This window comes from Belonocnema kinseyi, chromosome 7 (assembly GCF_010883055.1).
Source record: "Belonocnema kinseyi isolate 2016_QV_RU_SX_M_011 chromosome 7, B_treatae_v1, whole genome shotgun sequence".
Classification (NCBI taxonomy): domain Eukaryota; kingdom Metazoa; phylum Arthropoda; class Insecta; order Hymenoptera; family Cynipidae; genus Belonocnema; species Belonocnema kinseyi.
In genome coordinates, this window is record NC_046663.1 from 89,518,418 (window position 1) to 89,541,406 (window position 22,989).

Here is a 22,989-nt window from a genome sequence, read left to right on the forward strand (position 1 = left end):
ATCTGAAAAATCTCTATCCCTTCCACACACTACTCCTTTCCCCTGCCGAGTGAGTCACGCCTACCCCGAAAGGGAAATGGCTTAATGGTGTAATAATAATATCAAGTTTTAAATTAATTTTGAATCTTTTCAAAACTTCCAAATTTCTCTTGAAATTACTCTTAAAAATTGAATACTTTTAAATATAACAATACAAATTTTAGCGTTATAAGTTTAAAAGCTTTCCTAAATCTTAACAAATCAAAGCTTTCTATGCCAAACAATTAAATTTTTAATTGTATACTTTTAAATATTTAGCTTCAATTTACTCGTATTAAAGTAGCAATCAAATATTGCTAAATATGAAATAATTATTCTTTTTTCTTAATTAAAAAATTTCAAATGAAATCGGTTAAAAAATGAATCATTTAGACTGAAATTATGTTTTTAATGTAATAAAAGGCTTTATTTATGAATATATTATTATTAACGTATTTTTAATCTGGATTAAAAAAATATTTATTCATTTATTAATATTTATAGTTGATAAAATAATACAAATTTTTTAATCTAAATTTTTTAAGTTCAAAAACTTTTAATTTTAAATTGTGTAAGTCTTCAAGACTGGACTTTAAAATGCTTTAAATTAAAAATATACGCTTAAAAATAAAAATTCAAAATAAAGAATTTTTAAAGTAAAAGATTTTTTAATTATATCATAATTAAAAAAGATGTCAATTCTACTAATTATTTTTAAAACGGTTGAAATCGAACTTGGACAGGTTTTTCTTCTGAAAATTGGTAAAATTCCAAGTAAAAAAAATAACTTCACCGTCATTTCTCAGTTTTTTAGTCCAGCAGCTATCCTGTGACTGATATCATATTTAAAACATATAATAATTCAACTAATCATTTTCATAAACTGTTAAATCAAACTTGAAAAGATTTTTTTTCTAACAATATTTGTAAATTCCCCAGTCCCATAAAATTTCCGATTTTTCCGCTCCAGCGACCACCCTGATTTTACTGCGGTCAGAAGTAAATTACCGGGGTTTTAATTAAATTCCCGGTCATTTCCCAGTTAAGTCGCCGCCCTGCGAATGAAGCTAGTAAATATTTTGAAAAATAGGGAAAATGAAAGGTGGTAAGTGGAAAGGTCAACAGGTAACGTGTCAATATCGTTTATTCTTCTTAAAGACCTTAGAAGGCATATTAAGGGCTCTTAATATTCTCGAGTATCATCGGGAGATCGTCAGGATCGATTTTAGGCTGCAAGTTCCCGTTCAACGATCTTAGAAACCTAAAATTGTCACAAACTTTACAAACTCTGCATATACAGTTAAGTATTTTGTTTCAATATTTCTTTTTTTTTATCTTCATTGAATATTTATAGTTCCCGTTGAATACGGGTTTCTCGTCGTTGACAGCGGTACTTAGGTGCGACCTTAAGAAGGGTCATTGAGAGAAATTAAAACCTACTTAGACTCTAGAGTATTACATTAGATATACATATTTATAACATCCTTTTCTTCGACACGAATTAGACTTTAAAACATTGTGTCTCCAGCACAACTCGAGAGAATGAGAGAATAGCGATCATTTAACTGTTTTCCTAACAAAACAAAAGGAAAAAAAGAAGAAAAAAACGAAAAAAAAAAGAAGAAGAAGAAAAACAACTCGCAAGTAAAACTAGCTTGTGAATTTCCATCGAGGAAAATCGTCGCGACAAAGGATACATATGAAAGCTCTAGCAAAATGTCAGGGTCAAGGTTGACAGACGTCGCTCGTTCGCTTCCGCCCGCGGGGTGAAAAATCGATTCTCTTAGAATTTAAGAAGTACGAAGGCAGGTAGGTTTTCACCGAAGGCAGTAATTCCGCTTGTTGGCTGCGAGGATCGAGACTTTCATTCCACTGGTGTCGATATATCGATAATCTGTATCTCCAAAAGCCCCTTTCCAACCCGGAAAAGCGAGCTGGAGTCATTTAATTATTTCGAGTTGGAAGCGCAAAGTTTGCGATCGTCGCGCTCTCCCGAGGAAACGGAGAATTACGCCCCTAATCACACTTTCGGCCGGGCACGGTCATCGTGCTCTAAATCGCTAGTTGTGTCGGTCTTAACAGTAGCCTTAACGATACAAGTAGTAACGGTAATATTAACAATTATAATCGTAGTCATAATACTCAAAAATCATCGTAACGGTATCTGTATAATTATTAATTAATTAATCGTAATAATTAATAGTAATAATGGTAATAAATGATGGTACAATGTTTTATTTATTAACGACAACAGCAACGCGTGCGCGCGCGCAATTTGTAAATTGCGCATGTTTCTGCGGCTGTAGGCATTACGTAAGCGGGCAAGACGAACGACGAACGGGCGACGTGTTTGAGAAGTAAGCGTAAAAATGACTAATTAGTTTCTCCTCCCCTAGTTCACTCTTATTTGCTTATTTGCTTATAAGCCTTGCCTTGCCTGGCTGGGCTTGGGCCTGGCCTTGCCTTGGCTAGCAATTCCGCGCTCGTCGTCGAAATGCGGACCTCGAGCTTTTTTCTCGATTCATTATTCGAATGCTTCCCAAAGTCTCTATTAATACTCGCAACGGGAATGGACTTTCGTGCCAGCCACCGGTTGAAAGACCGGAAATCATTGCTCATTTTTCATTTTCTTTCTGGACTGACGAAGCGTAAAAAAGGGATATTGCGTGGCACCCTTCAGACTTTTTGACGAATCCCAGTTCTGCCTCCCTCATTTCTCCACACACGATCAGCACCTTACTTCTCTCCGCACCTTTCTTACGCCGCTGCTATTTCTCCTAAGAATTACTTTCTCTGTCTTACGTCAGAGTCTTTGTTGGGCGTTGGTTTACTGTGGAGGCAAACAGACATTTTTCTTAAGAGATTTATTCAATACACGAAAATTGGAAAATGCAGGGTGGCCATTTTAATCTAAAGCCAAAAAATTCCCGGTCTTTTATGCGTTCGCAAACATTTTTCATGGAACTCTAAAGCTACAAAATTTTCCATTTCAAGTAATAAAAACTTTGCTGCAATTTTATCAACTGAACGCTTCTTGAATTAAAAGTGAAATCACTTTCATTTTAAATAGTTCAAAAATCCTTAAAAAGCTTCCAAAATTAATTTCTAAATCTTGAAACATCTACTTCCTAAATTTTTTCTAAAATCCTCCAGCATTAAAAATATTTCCTTGTAATCTTCCAGAATCACTTGAGAAAATTAGAGAACTTTTGTTAAATCTTTTAAAATATAATCATATCTTAAAAAGCCATTAAATTTTTTTTTTGAATCTACAAAAATCTATATTTTATTTTAAATTAGGCCGTGGGCTATTTGGGTCTAAATTCGGCACGAATAGCCGAATTTTTTCGGTATACGTAGACACTTTGTTGTTATTTTCCTTCATTACAAAATTTTCGATTAAAAGAATATTTTAAATTCAATAAAGGCCTTTAATGATGTATATATTATTTTCAAGATGTTTAAAAACTGACAATAGTTTATAAAGTTTATATAAGTTTATATAAGTTCATAAAGTTTACAATTGAAACAGTAGAAAAATCAGAAATGGAAAATTTGTAAGTGAAAGATGTTCGAATTACGCATTGCGAACTGAATTATCATTCCCGGTCAAGCGGCCACCCTGAAAATCGTTCTGAGCATGACCTCATAGGGGCCATTCAAAAACTACGTCACAATGTTAGGGAAGAAGAAGGGGCGGGGGCATAACATGTGACATCATGTATTGAAAATATAAATGTGAATACAATTTTTTTTGACAAAACTTCCCATTTTTATCGTGTTTTTCACTCAAATAAAAGTTAATTCTTTTTAATTGAAAAGTCTACTATTACATTTTTGAGTCAGAATTAATCTCTTTTAGTTTAAATCTACTATTTGTATGAAGATTTAATTATTTTGTTAAACAATCGTTTTCTTTGTTTGAAATTTAATTTTTCTGGCTAAAAACTTAAATAATCCTTTTTTAGCTAAAAACTGATTGTTTTTAGTTAAAAATTCAACTATAAAATTTTTCAAGGAAAATTATTCTTTTTTTTTGGTGAAAATTTAATTACTTTGTTAGAAATTGATTTTATTGGTTAAAGATTGAACTAATTTGTGAAAATTCAACTGTTTTGTGAAAAACTCGTCATTTTAGAATTAGAATTCTATTATTTTCGTAGAAAATTCGTATTTTTAGGTAAAAATTTAACTGCTTTGTAGAAAATTCGTCTTTTTGGCCTAAAAACTAACAATTTCATTTTTTTTCTCTTTTGAATGACAAATTTTGCTTGGTTCAAAATTCGTCTCTTATGGTAGAATTTTGTTGTTGTTAAAAGTGCAGATTTTTGGTTACAAATTAATATGTTTTTTATTTAAAATTAATGTCTTTTTTGGTTGAAATATCAGTTATTATATCTTTCGTTGAGAATTAAACATTTAACTATTTTATATGATGCTTTTAGATGTTGGCCAGGTAATTGAAATTAGTTGAAAATTAATTTTCTTAACTGCAAATGTAATAATCCATTTTTTTGCTACAAATGGATCAATCTTAGTTGAAAATTCAACTATTAAATTCGTCAATGCAAATTCATCTTTTTGGGGTGGAAATTCAACTACTTGGTTGAAAGTTGAACTAGTTTTAAAAAAATCAAATTTATTAGTTAAAGATTAAACTATAGTATCAAATATTCGGTTTGATTAGTTTGAAAATTAATTTTTTTAACGGAAAATTTAACTATTCCTTTTTCGGTTGAAAATGTATGTACTTTATTGAAAATTCGTATTTTTGGTAGAAAATTCTTCTTCGTGATTGAAAACTAAAATCCATGGCTGAAAGTTTAACTAACTTGTTGAGAAATCACTTTATTATTTAAAAATTTATCTCTTAGGTCGAGAATATTCGTTTCTTTTTGGTTAGAAATCTATTTTTTGAACTGCAAAGGTAACTATTCCATTTTCCAATAAAACTGATCGTTTTTAGTTAAGATTTAACTATTCGATTAGCAATTCAACTCTTTTATTAAAAATTTGTATTTAAGAGTTCAAAATTCATCTTTTTCTTAGAAGAAACATCTTTCTTGCTTGAACATGTATCTCTTTTTGTAGATATTTAATATTTTTTTTGTTGTTGTAAAAACTTCAACTGTTTGGGTGAAAATTAATATGTTTTTTTTTTAATTTAAAATGAATACCTTCTTTTTTGGTTGAGTTATCAACTATTATATTTTTCGTTGAGAATTAATCTTTTTTGATTGAAAATTCAACTACTTCGTTGAATGTTGAATTTCTTTGTTAAAGATGCATTATTTGTTGTTGAAAGTTCATAATTTTAGTTGAAAATATAAATTCTGTATTAAAAATTAAACTAATCTGTTAATGCTATATTTTTGGTAGAAAATTTAAATGTTATAACATTGACTTTTTTGAAAAGAAATTGGTAATTTTTGATTGAGAATTAAACTATTTTGTTTAAAATTCGTTTTTTCTTTTGGCTGAAAATTAATTTTCTTATCTGAAAATTTAACTAATCCTACTCATTTTTCGCTCAAAATTGATGGTATTTTGTTGTTGAAAATTTAACTATTGAACTCTTTGTTAAGAATTCATGTTTTTGGGGTGAAAACTCAACTACTTGGTTAAAAGTTTAACTAATTTGTTAAAAATTGGTTTTGTTCTACTAAACAAATCACTATTTAACTGAAAATTTAACTATTCCTTTGTTGATTAAAAATGTATCGTTTTTATATGAAAACTCTGGTTTAAAGATTATGTGTTTTGTTAGAAACTCGCCTGTTTGGTACAAAATTATTCTTCTTAACTTAAAATTTATTTACATGGTTGAAAGTTGAACTAAATTGTTAAAAGTTGATTTTATTAGTTGAAGATCCAGCTTGCAGATTAAAAATGTCTCTTTTTTGTTGGTTGAAAATCAATGTTTTTAATTACAAATGGAGCTATTTCCTTTAGTATGAAAATAGAGCATTTCTAGTTTAAAATTAAACTACTTGGTTCAAAATTAAATTATTTGCTAAAAATTGATAATTTAGGTTAAAAATGCGACTTTTTTGTGGAAAATTATATTATTTTTGTTGAAAATTATACTATTGAATTAAAGATTAATTTTTTGGCCGAAAATTCATATTTTTGGGTAGAAAATTAAATTGTTTTGTAGAGAATTTGCGTTTTTGGCTTAAAAATTAAACAATTTGGTTGATATTTCTCTTCTCTAGAATAAAAAATCTTACTTGGTTGGAAATTCGTTTCTTATAGTAGAGATTGTATCTTTTTTGGTTAAAAGTGCAAATTTTTGAATCGAAACTAATTTGTTTTCCATTTAAAATTAATTTATCTTTTTGTTGGAACATCAACTATTATATTTTGGTTAAGAAATAATCTTTTTTATTGAAAATTCAACCACTTGGTCAGAAGTTGAATTTCTTTGTTAAAATTTCGTTTTTTGGGTCGCAAATTTAAATGTCCTTTTGGATTCAAAATTTATTTAGTTCTAAATGCAACTGTTTGTTTCACAATTAATTTTGTTTTTGAAAATTCACATTTCTTGGTTAAGAATTCAACTGTCTCCGTCAAATATTTGGTTAGAAATTCAGCTATTTTGTTGAAAATTTAACTTTTTTCTTAAAAAGTCATCTTTTTTTTTGGTCGAAAGTTAATTTTTTATTTGAAGTATCAACTTTTATATTTTTCGTTAGGAATTATTCTTTTTTTATTGAAAATTCAACTACTTGGCCAGAAGTTAAATTTCTTTGTTGAAAATTCATGTTTTTTGTTGTAGATGCATCAGTTTAGATGAAAATTGAAATATTTTGTTAAAAATACAACTATTTTGTTCAAAATTCATTTTTTGGATCGCAAACGTAAATATCATGTTGCAAATTTATTTTGTTTGTATAGAAAATTTGTACTTTTGGATTTAAAATTCATTTAGTTATAAATACAACTGTTTGGTTGAAAATCAATTTTGTTTAAATTCTTGGTTGGAAATTTAACTGTCTTCTGAAAAATTCGTCTTCTTAGCTTAAAGATTTAAATAATTATTTTAAAATGCAACTCTTTGTGGAAAAGTTTAATACATTTCGTTTGTAAATTAAAAGATTTGGTTAGAAATTCAGCTATTTCATTGAAAATTCCTCTCCTTTGCTTGAAAATTCAACTATTTCGTTGCTAATGCAACTGCATGGTCTAAAATCAATACCTTTGTTTCCTGAAAATTCATCTACTTTTTTGAAAAATTACTTTATTTCCCCTCTTTTGAGATCTATCAATTAGGGATGTGAAGTCTGTTAAAATATTATATTTGTAAGTTTTTGTTTTTATTTTAGGCGTTTATTCCAATGAAATTGGAGAATAAATGTTGAACTAAAAGAGAGGTGGGTGGAAGGAATACTGAAAAAAGCTTGACGTAGTTTCTGAACGACCCCTAAGGGTAATTAATGAAAACAGGAATAAATCCTGCAATTGTATCGCTGAAAAAAAGAAGAAAATTAACATAATGAAGAGGAAGGATCAGGTAACAAACCAAAAAGACGACCGGGAAGATTCAACCATAGGATTTGGATGGTAAAGGATCTTTCTTGAGCAAATAATGACGAGGATCCCTGGACGGTAGTTGGAATGTAACTGTTCGCATCATCACCAGGGAATTCACAGGAGTTATCGGCGGTTGGACTGGGAGATCGGATGGAGGAAGAGGACCTCGAAGAGGAAAATAATCTTCGACCCCGGGATCTTGACTATGATGGGACGTTAATAGTTTTTATCGATTAGACAGGATAAACAATTGGGAAAATAAAACATAAAACTAGGAAGCATTTATACTAGTTAAGGATGGTCGCAAAACTTCATTCTCAAAATTGCTTGATTTTCCCCAGACTAATTTTTCATTGTTCCTGGTCATTCCTATTGAAAGATCATCACTTTAAATATAGAATCAATTACAAGAAAAGAAAACCTAGTTGAATTCAGAAACTTTAAAGTGAGTTTGGAAAAAATCAAGGGAATTGAAAAAGAATTTGATGAATTGCCTGAAAATTCAAGGTTTTTATAAAGTTATTAGATTAAGTTATTAGATTTCAACGAAGATTTAAAATTCTAAACAATTTTCTAGCGTGTTAGTGTTTTTCGTCGAAAATTATAATTTTTATTTAAAAAAATCATTATATTTGAAAGAAGATTTATAATTTTTTAACAATTTTAGGTTATGCTAGAATTTTACACTAAAAATTAGCATTGTGAAACAAAAATTATTATAATTTGAACAAGATTTCGCATTTTTGAAAAAATCGATTATTTTCGGGTTGTTCGTCGGCAATTGGTATTTTTAAAAGAAAAATTATAATTAAAAGAAGATTCACTACTTTTTTATAATCTTACATTATATTGTAGTTCAACATCGAAATTTTGTATGTTCAAAACAAAAATAATTAAATTTAAATCTAATGATTTTGGTTCGAAATAATGAAATTTACAAGCTTCAACCATTTCAGACTTTGTTAGTGCTTTTTGTCGAAAAATAAACTTTTGATTCAAATTAATTAGATCTCAAAGAAGCTTCATTTTTTTGAAAACAATTTTAGGTTACGTTAGAACGTTACATCAAAATTGGTCATTATGAAACAAAAATCATTACAATTTGAACAAGATTGAGAATTTTTTAATAATTTTCGATTATATTAGTGTTTTTAGTTGAAAATTTGTATTTTTAATTGCAAAAAATATGTTTTATAGAAGATTCACAACTTTTCAAAGAAGATTTACAATTTTTTTATGTTCTGTGAGTGTTTTTCGTCCAAATTTGATATTTTTAATATAAAAAAATCATAAGATTCTTCAGATTATCAATCAGTCATTAAATTCATAATTTTGTTGTGTTTTATACCGAAAATCGCTATAGATTTGAAAGAAGATTGACAATTTGGTAATGAATTTAGCTTATGTTAACACCTCGCCGGAAAAGGTGATTTTAAACAAAGAACATTAGTTTGAAAGAAGTTTTACCATCTTAAACAAGTTTTTGTTACTGTATGTCAGTTCTTTTTGACTAAAATTCCTATTGTTAATAAAAAATCATCCAATTTTTAAGAAAATTTACGATATTTGAACATTAATAGGTTATGTTAGTCTTCCGTCGATATTAAATGAAATTAAGATTTTAATTTTAATTATATTCTTAATTTAAATAATGATCAGATTTTTCAGATCATCATTTAGTCATTAAATTACCAATTTTTCGTTTTTTTGTATTTTATACCGGAAATTGCTACAGATTTAAAAGAATTTTGACAATTTTGAACAATTTTAGATTATTTGAACACTTTTCATCAGAAAAAAGTGATTTTAAAGAAAAAGACATTAGGCTTAAAAAGAGTTACTATTTTAAACAAGTTTTTGTTACAGTATGCCAGTGATTTTCATCTAAAAATGCTACTGTCAATCAAAAATCATCAGATTTCGAAGAAGGTTTACAATATTTCCATTAATTATTATAAATATTGTCCTTGATTTTTTAAAATTATTTTAGATAATAGATACTTTGAAATATAACATTTTTTGTATTAATATTAATTTTATATTTTAATTTAAAGGCTTATAGTGTTTAAAATTTTCAAATAGTTTAATTAAAGCCCGGATAATTAAATGAAAGCATTAAGAATATTATAGAATTCTTAGACTTGGGAAAGTTTTTCAATATTCGACGTGAAACTTGAACCATTCAGGATTGAACTAATTTCAATAAAAAATAATTTCCTTTGTAATTTTTCTTTGCCGAGATTTCCAAAAATTTTAATCAAAATGTACATTTTTTTAAGATTTCGTTCAAATACTTTAAACTTTTTTAAAAAGATTCAAGAGAATAAAATTTTTTTTTCTTCTTCTAAGATTTCTAGAAAAATTGCAAATGATTTTTTATTTAAAAAAGTGAAAGACAAAAGAAACGTGAAAAAGACTTCAAAACATTTAAAATGATTTATTAAAATTTCGAAACAAAATGTGGAAAATTGTAAAGCGTAATTTTGTAATTTTGCGTCATTGCGAAATTTTCGAAAAAATGCGTATAAATGTTGAAAACGTTTAAAAAATAATGTAAAACTTGAAAAAATTTCAAAAAATTTGAAACTAGATTTCTCAGAAAATTTAAAATAATTTATTATTTCAAAAAACTAATTTTAGTTAAAAATTGAAAAAGGCTTTCGAAATTGTCAAACAAAATCTGGAAGATTAGAGAACATTTTTTTAAATATTAAAGTATTTTGTCAACATTTTGGGAAAAATTTAAAAGATTAAAAAAAAATTAAAATTAATTTAAATAGAAAATTTAAAAAAAATTTAAATTAGTTTAAAAGGTTTCCAAAATGGAAAAACAATCTGAAAGATTTAAAAGCAATTTCTTTAAAGGTGCAGGATCAAAAAATTGAAATAGTTTTAAAAGACGATTAAAAGATTGATAAAATTCCAAAAATAATTAAAAATTTAAAAAGATTTCGAAATATTTTAAACAAAATATATATCTTTAAAGACTTCCAAATATGTAAAATTTTGATGCTTTTTCAGGATCTTCAGAGTCAAAATAATATAAAATTTGTGTAGGCTTCCGGGGAAAGTTTTGAATAATTTTTTATTTAGATAACTTAATTTCAAGCGAATATATTAAAAAATGATGTTTTCTAGTTATAAGAAAGAGAAATAAAAAGAAAAAAAACAAACAAACAAAAATCCGTGAAAAAAATACTCACGTGTCTGGACTTTGATCAGTGTCAGACTCTTCGAGCTCAGCCTTGTTGCGCTTCTTCTCGTAGATGAGGATGATGGCACAGAGAACGACGACTTCGGCGCAAATGCCAAGGAATGGCCAGAGAGCAGCAAGCTTGTCTTTAACTTTCAAGTCGGCTTTTACCGTTCCGTTTAATAATTCATTTCCCTCGTACCAAACTTTGCATTTCACATAACCAGTGTCTGTCATCTGCATATTTCGTATGGTCAGAGAAGCTCCGTTGACGCCATTCTGTAGGTCTCTCGTAAGTTCAAATCTTCCCTCAGTGGCGTTAAATGTAATGTCATTAAATGTCCACTCGATTTTGATTCCCGGATAGAGATTTCCGCCGCAAACTACGTGTAACTTCTCACCCTCGACAACATTAATATACTCCTCTTCGAACTTCGGGACCGGCAGAGCTGAAATTCAATGATTGAAAATTAAAAACCAATCATTACAGCCCACAGACTCGACATTTTTTTAAAAATAGTATCAACATAGTTTTAAAATGTTTTGGGTATTAAAAAGCATCTTCAATTTTTATTTAAAATGTTATTATTTATTCTATGAATTATCAAAATATCTATATTCATTTATCGCAGACTTCACAGTCTTTCGAAATTATCTCATTTTCCAATTACATGCGAACTGATTGAATAGAATCCAAAAAAAAAGCAAACTAGCTTTGATCAAAGTTTATTATTTACGGTCGCAAAGTTTATTATTAAATTTAAAAATTTTAATTAAACTTTTTTTATTATTTGATTAAAAAATTAAATATGCTTAACATTTAAAATATTGGTTGTAAATTAAATTTTTTGTTGAAAATTCATATTAGCGAGTTAAAAAATAAACTATTTGATAGAAAATTCCTCTTTTTGGCCTAAACATTTTTTTGTTTAAAAAATTCATATGTTTGGTACAAAATTACTTTTTTTTTGGCTAAAAAATTCATTTTTCAAACTATTTACTTGGAAATGTATGTGATTTGTTGCCAATTTGTCTCTTCTGGTAGAAAATTAATTTTTTGGTTCAAAATTAATCTGTTTTAGTTGATGATTCAAGTATTTTATTGTAAACTCGTCTTTGTTGGTTAAATTCAACTGTTTTATATTTTAAGCTAAAATCTTTTTTTGATTAAACATTAAATATTACATTCTTAGCCAAAAATAATTCCTTTTAGGTAGAATACTAAACTCTCTGGTTAGGAGTTAAACTAATTTCTTAAAAGTTTATTTTTTTAATTGCATATTCATAATTTTCGCCGAAAATTACTTTTTTCCAAATTTTTAATTAATTATTTCAACTGAAAATTCAAATATTTTGTGAAAAATTAAACTATTTTATAGAAAGTTCGTCTTTGTGGCGTGAAAATCCAACAATTTGAAATAAAATTCAATTACTTGGTACAAAATTAAATTTTTTAGCAAAAAATCGTAATTTTGATCGAAAACTAATTTTTCTCAATGACAATTCAACCACTTTTTGGCTTTAAAACGCTGTTTTTCGGTTTACAAATTCAACTAGTTTGCTAGAAAAATTAAGAAATGAACAAATATGAACTAAAATTTTATTGAATAAAATTTGGACTCATATATTCATTTTTCAAACTATTTACTTGAAAATGTATATCATTTGTTACCAATTAGTCTTTTCTAGTAAAAAATTAATCTTCTTCGTTGAAAATGATTCTTTTTTTCATTGAAGATTCAAGTATTTTATTGCAAATTTGTCTTTGTTAGCTAAATCAAACTATTTTGCATTTTAAACAAAAATTTTTGTTGTTGTAATATCAACTATTACATTCTTTGTTGAAAATACCTGTCTTTAGATTGAAAATGAAACTCGTTGGTTCAAAATTGGACTCCTTTCTGGAAGTTCATTTTTTTTATTTTGGAGATTTATCGTTTTAGATAAAAATTAGTTTTTGTTTTGATTTAAAATTATTTTTTTGAACTGTAAAATCAAACTATTTTGTTGACAATTCAACTGATTTTTAAATGAACAAAATTAAACTGTTTTGTAAAAAATTAATATTCTTAGTTAAAACCTAATTCGCCTCAATAGAAATTTAACTACTTCTTTTTTAGTTTGAAATTGCTCTTTTTTACTTAAGAAATGTAACTATTAAGTGAACAATTGTTAGAAACGAAAAAAATACGAACTAATAATTAATGAAATAAAATTTGGTGTATCATATCCATTGTCACAAGTATCCTATAGTTGAAAGTTAGTTGCAGCTTCCCATAGAGTAATAGAAAATTGAAACAGGCACGTTCGAGGGATCTGTTTACATTATTGGATGTAAACATTCCTAGCGATTAAGTTACAGCGATCGTGCCGAATTCGAGTGGAGCTCATTTATGGCTTTTAGCATTTATTTAATCTTCAAACAATGTAATTATTTAAACAATTGTTATAAATGGCTCTTCTCTAGACAATACGTTAACTTTATTAAGTTGCGATGTGAATTTACAAGAACTATTAATTAAAACAATTTTAATTTAAAACTTAAGAGTTTGACTTTTTTCTACGAGTGAATTTGTTCACGGAGTCAACTCACTCTTTTCTATTTTGCTTTACAAAAGAACTAATAATTATTTAAAGAATTTTAATTAAAAAATTAAGAGTTTCTACGAGTCAATTTGTTCACGGAGTCAACTAACTCTTTTCTATCTTGCATTGAAAATGTACAAGAAGTATTAATTATGCAAACAATTTTAATTACAAAATTAAGAGTTTGGCCTTTTTTCTACAAGTCAATTTGTTTACGGAGTCGACTAAGAATGTCTATCCGGTGACACTTTTCTACATTGCTTTACAAATTTACAAGCGCTATTAATTATTTAAACAATTTTAAATAAAATATTAAGAGTTTGCCCTTTTTTCTAGAATTAAATTTGTTTACGGAGTTAACTAAGGATGTCTATGCGATGACCCTTTTCTATATTGATTCGCAAATTTACAAAAACTATTAATTATTTAAACAGTTTCAGTTTAATAACTAAAAGTTTGACCTTTATCCTACGAATCAATTTGTTTTTGAAGTCAACTAAGAATGTCTATCCAATTACTCTTTTCTATATTGTTTTACAAATTTACAAGAACTATTAATTATTTAAACAATTTTAATGAAGCAATTAAATGTTTGCCTTTTTTTCTACAAGTAAATCTGTTTACGAAGACAACCAAGAATGTCTATCCGATGAATATTTTCTATTTTGCTTTGTAAATTTACAAGATATTTTAGTTATTTAAACAATTTTAATTAGAAAATTAAGAGTTTGACGTTTATCCTACGAGTTAATTTATTTTCGATATCAACTAGGAATGTCCACTAGATGACTCTTTTCTATGTTGCTTTGTAAATTTACAATAACTATTAATTATCGAAAGAATTTGAATTGAAAAATTAAGAGTTTGCTTTTCTTTCTACGAGTAGGCTTCATTTTTTACCATAATTAACTAAGAATATCTTTCCGATGATTTTTTTCTCTGATGCTTTGAAAATCTACAGCTATTAATTATTTAAAAAATTGTTATCAACATATTTATAGCTTGGCTATTTTTCAAGGAAGAGGCGTATATTGTTTACGGAATGAACTAAGAATGTCTTTCGATGATCATTTTACACGTTACTTTGTAAATTTATAATAATTATTAATCATTCCAACAATTTTCATAAACATATTGAGAGTTGGGGTATTATTCAAATTTGTTTACGAAGTTAACTAAGATTGTCTTCGTGATGACTCTTTTCTAAGTGATTTGTTAACTTTACCAGAATTATTAATGATTAATTATTGAAAGAAGTTTCATAAAAAGTTTACAATTTGGCTATTTTCAACGAATAGGATCAGTTTTTTACTAAGGTTTAGTTACAATGCAACTACATACGAGTTTGCCCAAAGTACTCGCATTTGCCTAAACATTTGGTCAAATGAGAGGAAAACTGCAGAAAACCACCTCCCGAGTTTAGTCGGGTTTTCAAAATTCCAGTACACAATTTTCTTGAACTTAATTTCCAAATAGAATAATAACAAGCAAATGAGCGGGTCTCGCGCGTAGCGCGCGTGAGAGCTTCTCGTTTTGATGAAAATTCGTTATTGTTGGTTAAACCCATCTTTATTTTATTATACAGTAAAATTTTTTTTTTTTTTTTGATGTAAAATCAACTATTACATACTTTGTTGAAAATTCATGTTTTTAGGTTGAAAATTAAACTCATTGGTTGACAGTTCAACAACCTTCTTGATAATTCCTTTTTTTTGGTAGAAGATTGATGATTTTAATTAAAAACTGGTTTTTATTTTGCTCTAAATTAATTTTTTTAAACTATTTCTTTGAAAACTTATATTTTTAATTTGAAAATTAAACTTTTTTATAGACTTCAAAATTCAACCATTTGGTACAAAATAAAAATGTGTTGCGTAGAAAATTCTTTTTTAAAATTGAAAACTAATTCTCCTGAATGAAAATTTAACTAGTTTTTGGTTTGAAAATTACTCTTTTCTAGTTTAAAAATTCAACTATTCAGTTAAAAATTGTTATAAACGAAAAAAGTATAAACTAAAAGTTAATAAAAAACATGTGAATTAACATCATATCCATTCTTCAAGAAATTTTGATAAAGAAATTATATAATTTGTTGAAAATTGTTTATTTTTTGGGAAAAATCAATCTTCTTTGTTGAAAATGCAACTACTTACTTGAAGTACCCAATTAATTCATAAGAAAAATGACTTTAGCCAATTAGCGAAGAAGTTAAAAAAATATCTTCATGGAAAAGTAACGAAATAGTGGAGTTAGCTGTAATTTTTCTCGACATAGTAGCCAAATAGTGTCACCGATAAAAAAAAGTGTGAAATATTGTCAATAGTGTGGTGAATCCGAGGCTTGTTTTTAAGTAAAACAATATCAGGCCTGACAGCCCTTGTTAATTAATGTATTTTGAAAGAACTTACGGACAACTCTGAACCTGAGGGTGTAACTTTGATTTTTGTTGACACAGGTGTAATTTCCTAGGACTTCGAGATCGTTCCTTAGCACCACTAGATTTGATCCGTTGAACTTCAAAAGTTCATATTTTGCTCCCAAACTTGTGTCGCTTATTTTTTTGCCTTCCTTCGTCCATTCTACTACATCTTTACCCGAATAGTTGCCACATTCAATCACTAGTGGTTTCAACAGCCCGGTCTTGGTTGTTTTGTTGATGTGCTCATGTCCATAGAGCACTATTTTGTAGATGATATCTGTTTAATCAGAAAGATAAATGTTCGCAATTTTTCAAGATTATTTAAATATTTCTTCAGCTCTAACGCCACATGCAAGAATATGAACAACAGGGGCTATTCAAAAAATACATCACACATCAAAATTTTTTGAAATTCTCGAAAAAATAAAAATGAGTGATTTTATTTTACACGTAAAGTATCTAAATATGTATAGATTTCCTTATTGCCATATCCCCCCCCCTCTTTTTAAATAATTCGTCTTTTTTCTCTTCTTTTGAAGAAACTTCCCGTTTTTGCTGATTTCTCCGTTGAAAGCGACGTGAATTATTATATACCAATAAGAAACCTTACATATTTCTCATTAAAGTTTCAGTCTTTTTGGTTCAGAATTTACCTTTTTTGGTTCATAACTCAACTATTTGGTTGAAGATTTACCTGTTTTTCTTAAATTAGTTTTTGTTGATGTTAAAAATTGATCGTTTTTAGTTAAAAATCCAACAATTTGGTTCAAAATTTATATATTATGTTGTAAATTCGTTTTATGTTGTTGTTGAAAATTAACCTTCTGAATGAGAGTATTCAACTATCTGGTTGAAAAATGAACTACTATGGTAAACATGAATTTTATTAGTTGAAGAATCATTTTAGTTGGAAATTCATATATTTGGTTTGAAAATTCAACTGTTTTTGTAGAAAGTTCGTCTTTTATCTTTTTTGTTAAACGTGCAATTTTCTGGTTAAAAATTATTCTATTGTGTTTGAGGATTAAATTATTCTGTTGAAAATTCGTCTTTTATTTTGTTAAATTCAACTGTGTTTGATTTGAAGTAAAAATATTTTTAGTTGAAACATCAGCTATTACTTTTTTGTTGAAAATAGATCACTATTGTTTAAGTCAAATTATTTTGTTGAATGTGAAATTTTTTAAATTGCAATTTCACCTTCTTGGGTAAAAGTTGAATTTCTTTGTTAACAATGCATCTCTGGTTGAATATCCAACTATTTTTGGTTAAGAGTTTATATTTTTTTCCTTGAAATTGTATTATTTGGTTGAAAATTGATGTATTTCGTTCAAAAGTTCAATAACTTTTTTAGCCAATAATCCTATTCGGTTGAAAATTCAGATGTTTTGTTGAAAATTCGTCTTTTTTGTATTGATAATTTAAATATTTTGCTATAAAACCCAATTTATTCATCTGTTTTTAATTAAAAGTACACATATTTTTGGTTTGAAATAACATCTATTACTTGGAACATTCGTCTTTTTAGCTGGAAAATGTAACTATTTGTTGGAAATGGCAACTCTTTTTTGTTAAAGGTTAAACTTTCTTGTTTAGAAATTAAAATATTTAAGAAAAAATTCGTCCCTTTACTTAAAATTTACACTACTTGGTTGTAAATGCAACTGTTTGGTTGATAATTAATTTCTTTTAATACAACTATTTGATTGAAAATCGATCTTTGTAGGTCGACAAAGCAAATTTTTTGCTAAAAATTTAATTACTTTGTATAGAAAATGTATCTATTGTGTTAAGAAGTGATATTTTTTCTTAAAAAATTCAACTGCTTTGAGGTAATGTGATGAGTGGGTCACATGACCAGATTTCTACCTTCCCGACACTTTTTGTATTTTCTGACTAATTTTCACACAAAACGCCACGTGGACATGAAAATTTGGGACAATAAATAAGAAGCACTAATAAAGGTGGATCTGGTCCTAAATGTTTATAATGATGAAAAAAGTTTTATTGTAAATAATTTTTTCTTGCTTTTGTTATAATTATCAATATTTAGGACCAGCCCCATTTTTCCTATTTCTTATTATTTATGATCTCAAATTTTCGACTCGATTTGGCGCTCGTGTGAAAATAAGTTAGCAAATTCAAAAAATGTCGATAAGGTAGGAATCTGGTCACGTGACCCAATCGTCACATGACCCACTCGTCACATGGTCTTGAGGAAAATTTTCTTTTTGGATTGAAATCGATGGAAATTCATTTCTTTGGTAGAAATGTTTTTGGTTGAAAATTCAACGGTCTGCAAAGCAATTTATGCTTTTGTATTGAAAATTTAACTATCCTCTATAAAAATCACCTTTGACTTGAACATTCAACTACAGCGAAACCCTTCAATAGCCCTCCCTTCTATAGCCCTTCCGAGAATTTATGCCGCGCCACAGGTAGGTGTAACAGGAGCAGCGCGGGATCTGCGGTTTTCACTCAGGTGAGCACTCAGACGTTAACGAACAAAAGCGGAGCGGGCTATAATGATACCTTAACTGTTTTGAGGAAAATTGAATTATTTTGTGGAAAATTTAACTCGTTTTTTTAAACATGATCTTTTTTGTCTTTTTGGATTTAAAATTTATCTTTTTTGGTCAAAAAGGTCTTGCTGAAAAATGACACTATTTTATTTAAAAAGCGCCTCTTTTGCTTCGGAGTTCAACTATTTGGTTGTAGTAAATAAAACTGTTTGTGTGATGGATGTGTAGGGTAATCATGTTTGTGTGATGATCCTAGACGAAGGAGAGGTCTGAAAAATGTTTCCAAAATAGAGTGACGTAGTTTTTGAGCGGCCTCACATATCATACATACTATAATAAAAAAGTATCACATTTTTGAGTTATATACAGGAACTGTTCCACAAATTGTCAATAATTACGATGATTTAATATTCGAAGTGTTTAAAATGGTACAACTTCAAACTGGAATCGCAAAAAAGTATCACTCTATTTACAAATTAGAGCAATCCTGCAAATTGGCTTTAAATCCTGACAAGCGGCCCTCAGTATATTTTGTGAAACAAGCAGTGGAAATGATAACTAGGGAAATGCTCTGCGTCAGGAAATCAAAAGGTCTATTTAGTATTAAGTATTTCGCCAAAGGCATTGAAATTTGGTCTCGTCCTGGCTTTTAAGTGGATGAATCTAATTCGTTTGCATCCATGAGGAACCCATTGGCATGTAACTAGACCCAAGTCTTAATAAACGTTCGTTAACGAACTTTGTTCAAAAGCTCTCGTCCGCTCAGCGATTTGACTAACTACGTTAACGAACGAGTTGGGCTGCTTCCGTTTTATATCTCGTCAAAGGAAGTACAAATAAATTTTACTCTATTTTGACAGAACCCTAGCGAACCACCTCCACTTGATTTTTAATCTTTCCAGTCTCCTGACTCAATTCCCTCTGATAGGATTCGACATTCACTGCCATTCTTAAACTGATCTTTCATTTTAGATTGCATTCAATTCGAATACGGGAAATATCAAGCTGTCGGTGTAGGCTATAATCAAATAAATTGAATCAGGGAAATCAGTTAAGGTCTAAAGGATGAATGTAATGGAAGAAAATGTTATTAATAGGAATTAAGATTTTTCGTTCATTTATAGAAGAAGGGAATTTAATGTGTTTATTATTTCCGTAAAGACTTCAAAAAGGTTTAAAAAGTTTGTTTCATTATATTCAATTTTGAACGAAAATCATAGGTATTGTCGAATAAACTAAGTTAGCAGTGGGGGGGCAGCATGTAACAGAGAGTGGGGGGGGGTGCCAGTTAAAGTAACGTTTATTAATTTAATAAACTTAAATAGTAATTAACTTTCAACCGAAAAGTTGAAACTCCAACAAAAAAAGTTAATTTTCAAAACAGAAAGATAACTTTTCTAACATAACTGATGAACTTTCTACCAAAATACGAATTGTTAACAAAAGAGTTGAATCTTCAACCAAATAGATGAATCATCCACTTAGAAAAATTAATTTTAAACAAAATAATTGCATTTTTAACTAAAAAAACTATTTTTTTTTAAACCAGGAAGAGAATCGCCAAATTTTTTATTGAAAGAAAATAATTTAAAGAGAAAAGCGAATTTTCAAGCAAGTTGTTTAATTATCTACCTAACTGTTGTACTTTCAAATGAAACAGACGAATTTTCTACAAAACAGATCAATTTTCAACTAAAATTATGAATCAATTATAGCACTTCTGCAAAAGTAGTTAACCTTTAAATCAAGTAGTTGATTTTTCAACCAAAAAATAAGAATTTTCAATAATATAGTTCATTCTTTAACTAGGACTTATTAGTTTTCAATCGAACAGAGTTGAATTTTCGACCAAAAAGGATGAATTTAAACTTATCCTTTTTGGTTAAAAAGTTTGTTAAAAATTTTCAATCAAATAGATTAAATTTCAATTTTTCACCAAAAATGGAATTGTTATACTTTCAGTTTAAAAAATCAATTTTTAATATAAAAAAAAACGAATTTACAACAAAACACTTATATTTGCAACTAGAGATGCATTTTCAAATAATATGATGAATTTTTAACAAACAAAAATTAAACTTTAACAAAAGAGTTCAATCCAAAATATTAAAATGAAGCAGAATAATTTTCTAAAGATGGAATAGTTGAATTTTAACCAAAGAGATGAATCTTCAACCAAAAAAATGATTTTTTAACAAGTTAATTTAACTTTTAAGCAAGCAGTCGAATTTTCAACGAAGAATATGATTTTTCAACAGAAAAATTTAATTTTTAACCAAATAATAGAATTTATACCCAAATTATATGTTATCTAAGTTCGTAACGTTACTTCTAGTACCCCCCCCCCCACCCCTCTCCCGTCCTTCAAATTGGTAACATAGTTTATGGACGATCCCTTGGCTCGATCGATAAGATACAAGAAAAAATAAAATATGATATAATTGCAAAATTACTAGTTTTGTCCATCTGTTTTCACCATTTAGCCATGCAAGGAATTTGCTCTCGTTAATTAAGCGGAAACGCCTGGTAAATTGCGGCAGTCGGCAATTACGGGCCGCATTTAGCAGCCCGGAGCTTGTTCCAATTTTTCTAACTCTGGATACACGGAAACGACGAGGGAGTGAAACAGAAGAGTAGCAAAGTTCACGCTTTTACGGTAATAGCCCCTATTTCTGGCTCTTGCTCTTTCTCTGCTCTTCTCAATTTTTTTCTTATTTTATCTCTTGTTTCCCTTTTTTTTACTAACTTGCTCTTCTGCTCCTTCGTTATCAAGAAATTACACGCTCTAAGAATTATTTCGCAACGTTCGCGGATGCGCGCAACATAATCAAGAATCCTACTAAACACTTGCCCTGGCATTAATTTTAGAAATTCTCAAGAGTAATAATAATAAAAAAAGAGTCCTCGACTTCTGTGAGTTCGACGAGCATGGAGAATAAGAGCAAGGCCTCAGTTTCACAAAATGTACGTCATTCGTAACCTAGTCGGGACATAATTAAATGTTCTAATTATGAAGATCAGGAGAATTTCAGTTTAATTTCATTTAATTTTAATTAAGTCTGCGTTTGAGTCCATGTTTAGGGTTCGAGACAAAAAAAGAAAACATCGTTTTCTTTTTATATTGTTTTGTTTAAGGTAAATACTCTAATCAAATAAACTCCAACTGAATACACTCAACTCCCAACATAAGAACGGCTTCGGGCATGGCTTGCAGTGGCCTAGATAAATCGGGGAATCCAAATGTAAACAATCAGTTCCGCATGAACCATTTCTGTTTTACTTCGACGCATGTTTGTGACGCTTGACTGAACATCACCTATCTCTCGGTTCCGAGGCTCCCCTCATCAAGAAATTGCTGAGGAAATCAATTTTAGGAATATCGTAAACCGGGGGTTATTATAACGGGAGTTTCGTGTAATATAAATAATAGTCGGACATTATTTTTCTGGCTCTAAAGAAAAATCTTGTACGCCTTAAAATCTGCTTTCGGAAAGATGAGTTGGTATTTTTCTATTTTATGAGCTTACGTTAAGAATTGTAAAATTTTAACTTGTATTAGGTTGTCTGCTATCTACGAATTTTCGCTAATAACATTCCAGGGTTTTTCCGGTTGTAAATATCAAGTCTTCTTTCATTAGAAGCAAAAATAAAAGGCAATTAATACAAGATTTTCCTATGTGCAATTTTATGTATTGCGACATCTTTTAACATTAAGAAATAATTTGGTAATTTGATCAAACATAATAAGGGAAATATAATACAATTTCGATGGTTTAATTATCTACGTAGATGTTATTAACATGATAGTTATCTTTTTTATAAAAATATCTTTGGTTAACTATTTTTGTTCTTATAATTGGTAAATAACTGTAAGATATAATTTTTAATGCATTTGGTATCAGAAAGTATTTAAAAAAAATATTTTTCTTTTCAGTTTAATTATAACTACATGCGTTTATAACATAATTAATCCAGAATTCACTTAGTATTATAATAAATAACAATTGTAATGGTTTTTTGTTATAATTCTTCAATAAATAATCGAGAATCAATTTCTAATGCCAAAGAAATTGAAATCCAAGTCTTAATTTTCTGTTCCGAATCTTAAAAAATCTACAATTTGTTTTAAAATGTTTTGAAACTTTGCAAGTTGTTGTTCATTATTTATTTTTTAATCTATTCAAACCTTCTAAATGTCTCTCGAACGTATTGACATTTTTTCTAAAATTTCGTAACCTTGCAAAATTGGCAATTATTTGCTTTGAAATCTTTTATATTCTTTTTCGAAATTTTAGGAAATCATTTGTAACGTTTTAAAATATTTTTTGAATTTTCTTTTAGAATCTTTTTTAAATCTTTCAAAAATTATAATTCATTTAAAAAAGATGAATTTTCAAAAAAGTAACTAAATTTTCAACCAAAAAGATGATTTTTTAACTAGTTGCAAGTTCAATAAATGAGACGAATTTTCTGCAAAACAGTTCATTTTAAAGCCAATAGTTGAATTTTCAACGGGAATTAAGAATCTTAATAAAAAAATCATTTTTAACAAATTGATTCAATTTTTGATCATGTAGTAGAATTTTCATCTAAAAAGTATGAATTATTAACGAAAAATGTACTAGGCAGTCTGATAAGTCCCTGAAAAATGAAACACAGAGACGTTTTTTTGGCCAAAGTCGGTTTTATTTTTCAACATACTCTCCTTTTAGGTCGAT

At 28.2% G+C, this 22,989-nt stretch overlaps 1 protein-coding gene across 1 annotated transcript in view; it reads right to left on the reverse strand.

Moving 5' to 3' along the window:
* Positions 1-1,144: 1,144 nt before the first annotated feature.
* The window catches only part of LOC117177546 (basigin), a 139,025-nt gene continuing 117,180 nt past the window's right edge, over positions 1,145-22,989 (reverse strand). The window contains exons 3-5 of the mRNA XM_033368337.1: positions 15,739-16,026; positions 10,755-11,193; positions 1,145-2,848 (exon numbers count right to left, since the gene is read on the reverse strand). Of these exons, the coding sequence (XP_033224228.1) occupies positions 2,803-2,848; positions 10,755-11,193; positions 15,739-16,026 (773 nt within the window). The 3' untranslated portion in view covers positions 1,145-2,802. The remainder of the gene's footprint in view (positions 2,849-10,754; positions 11,194-15,738; positions 16,027-22,989) is intronic.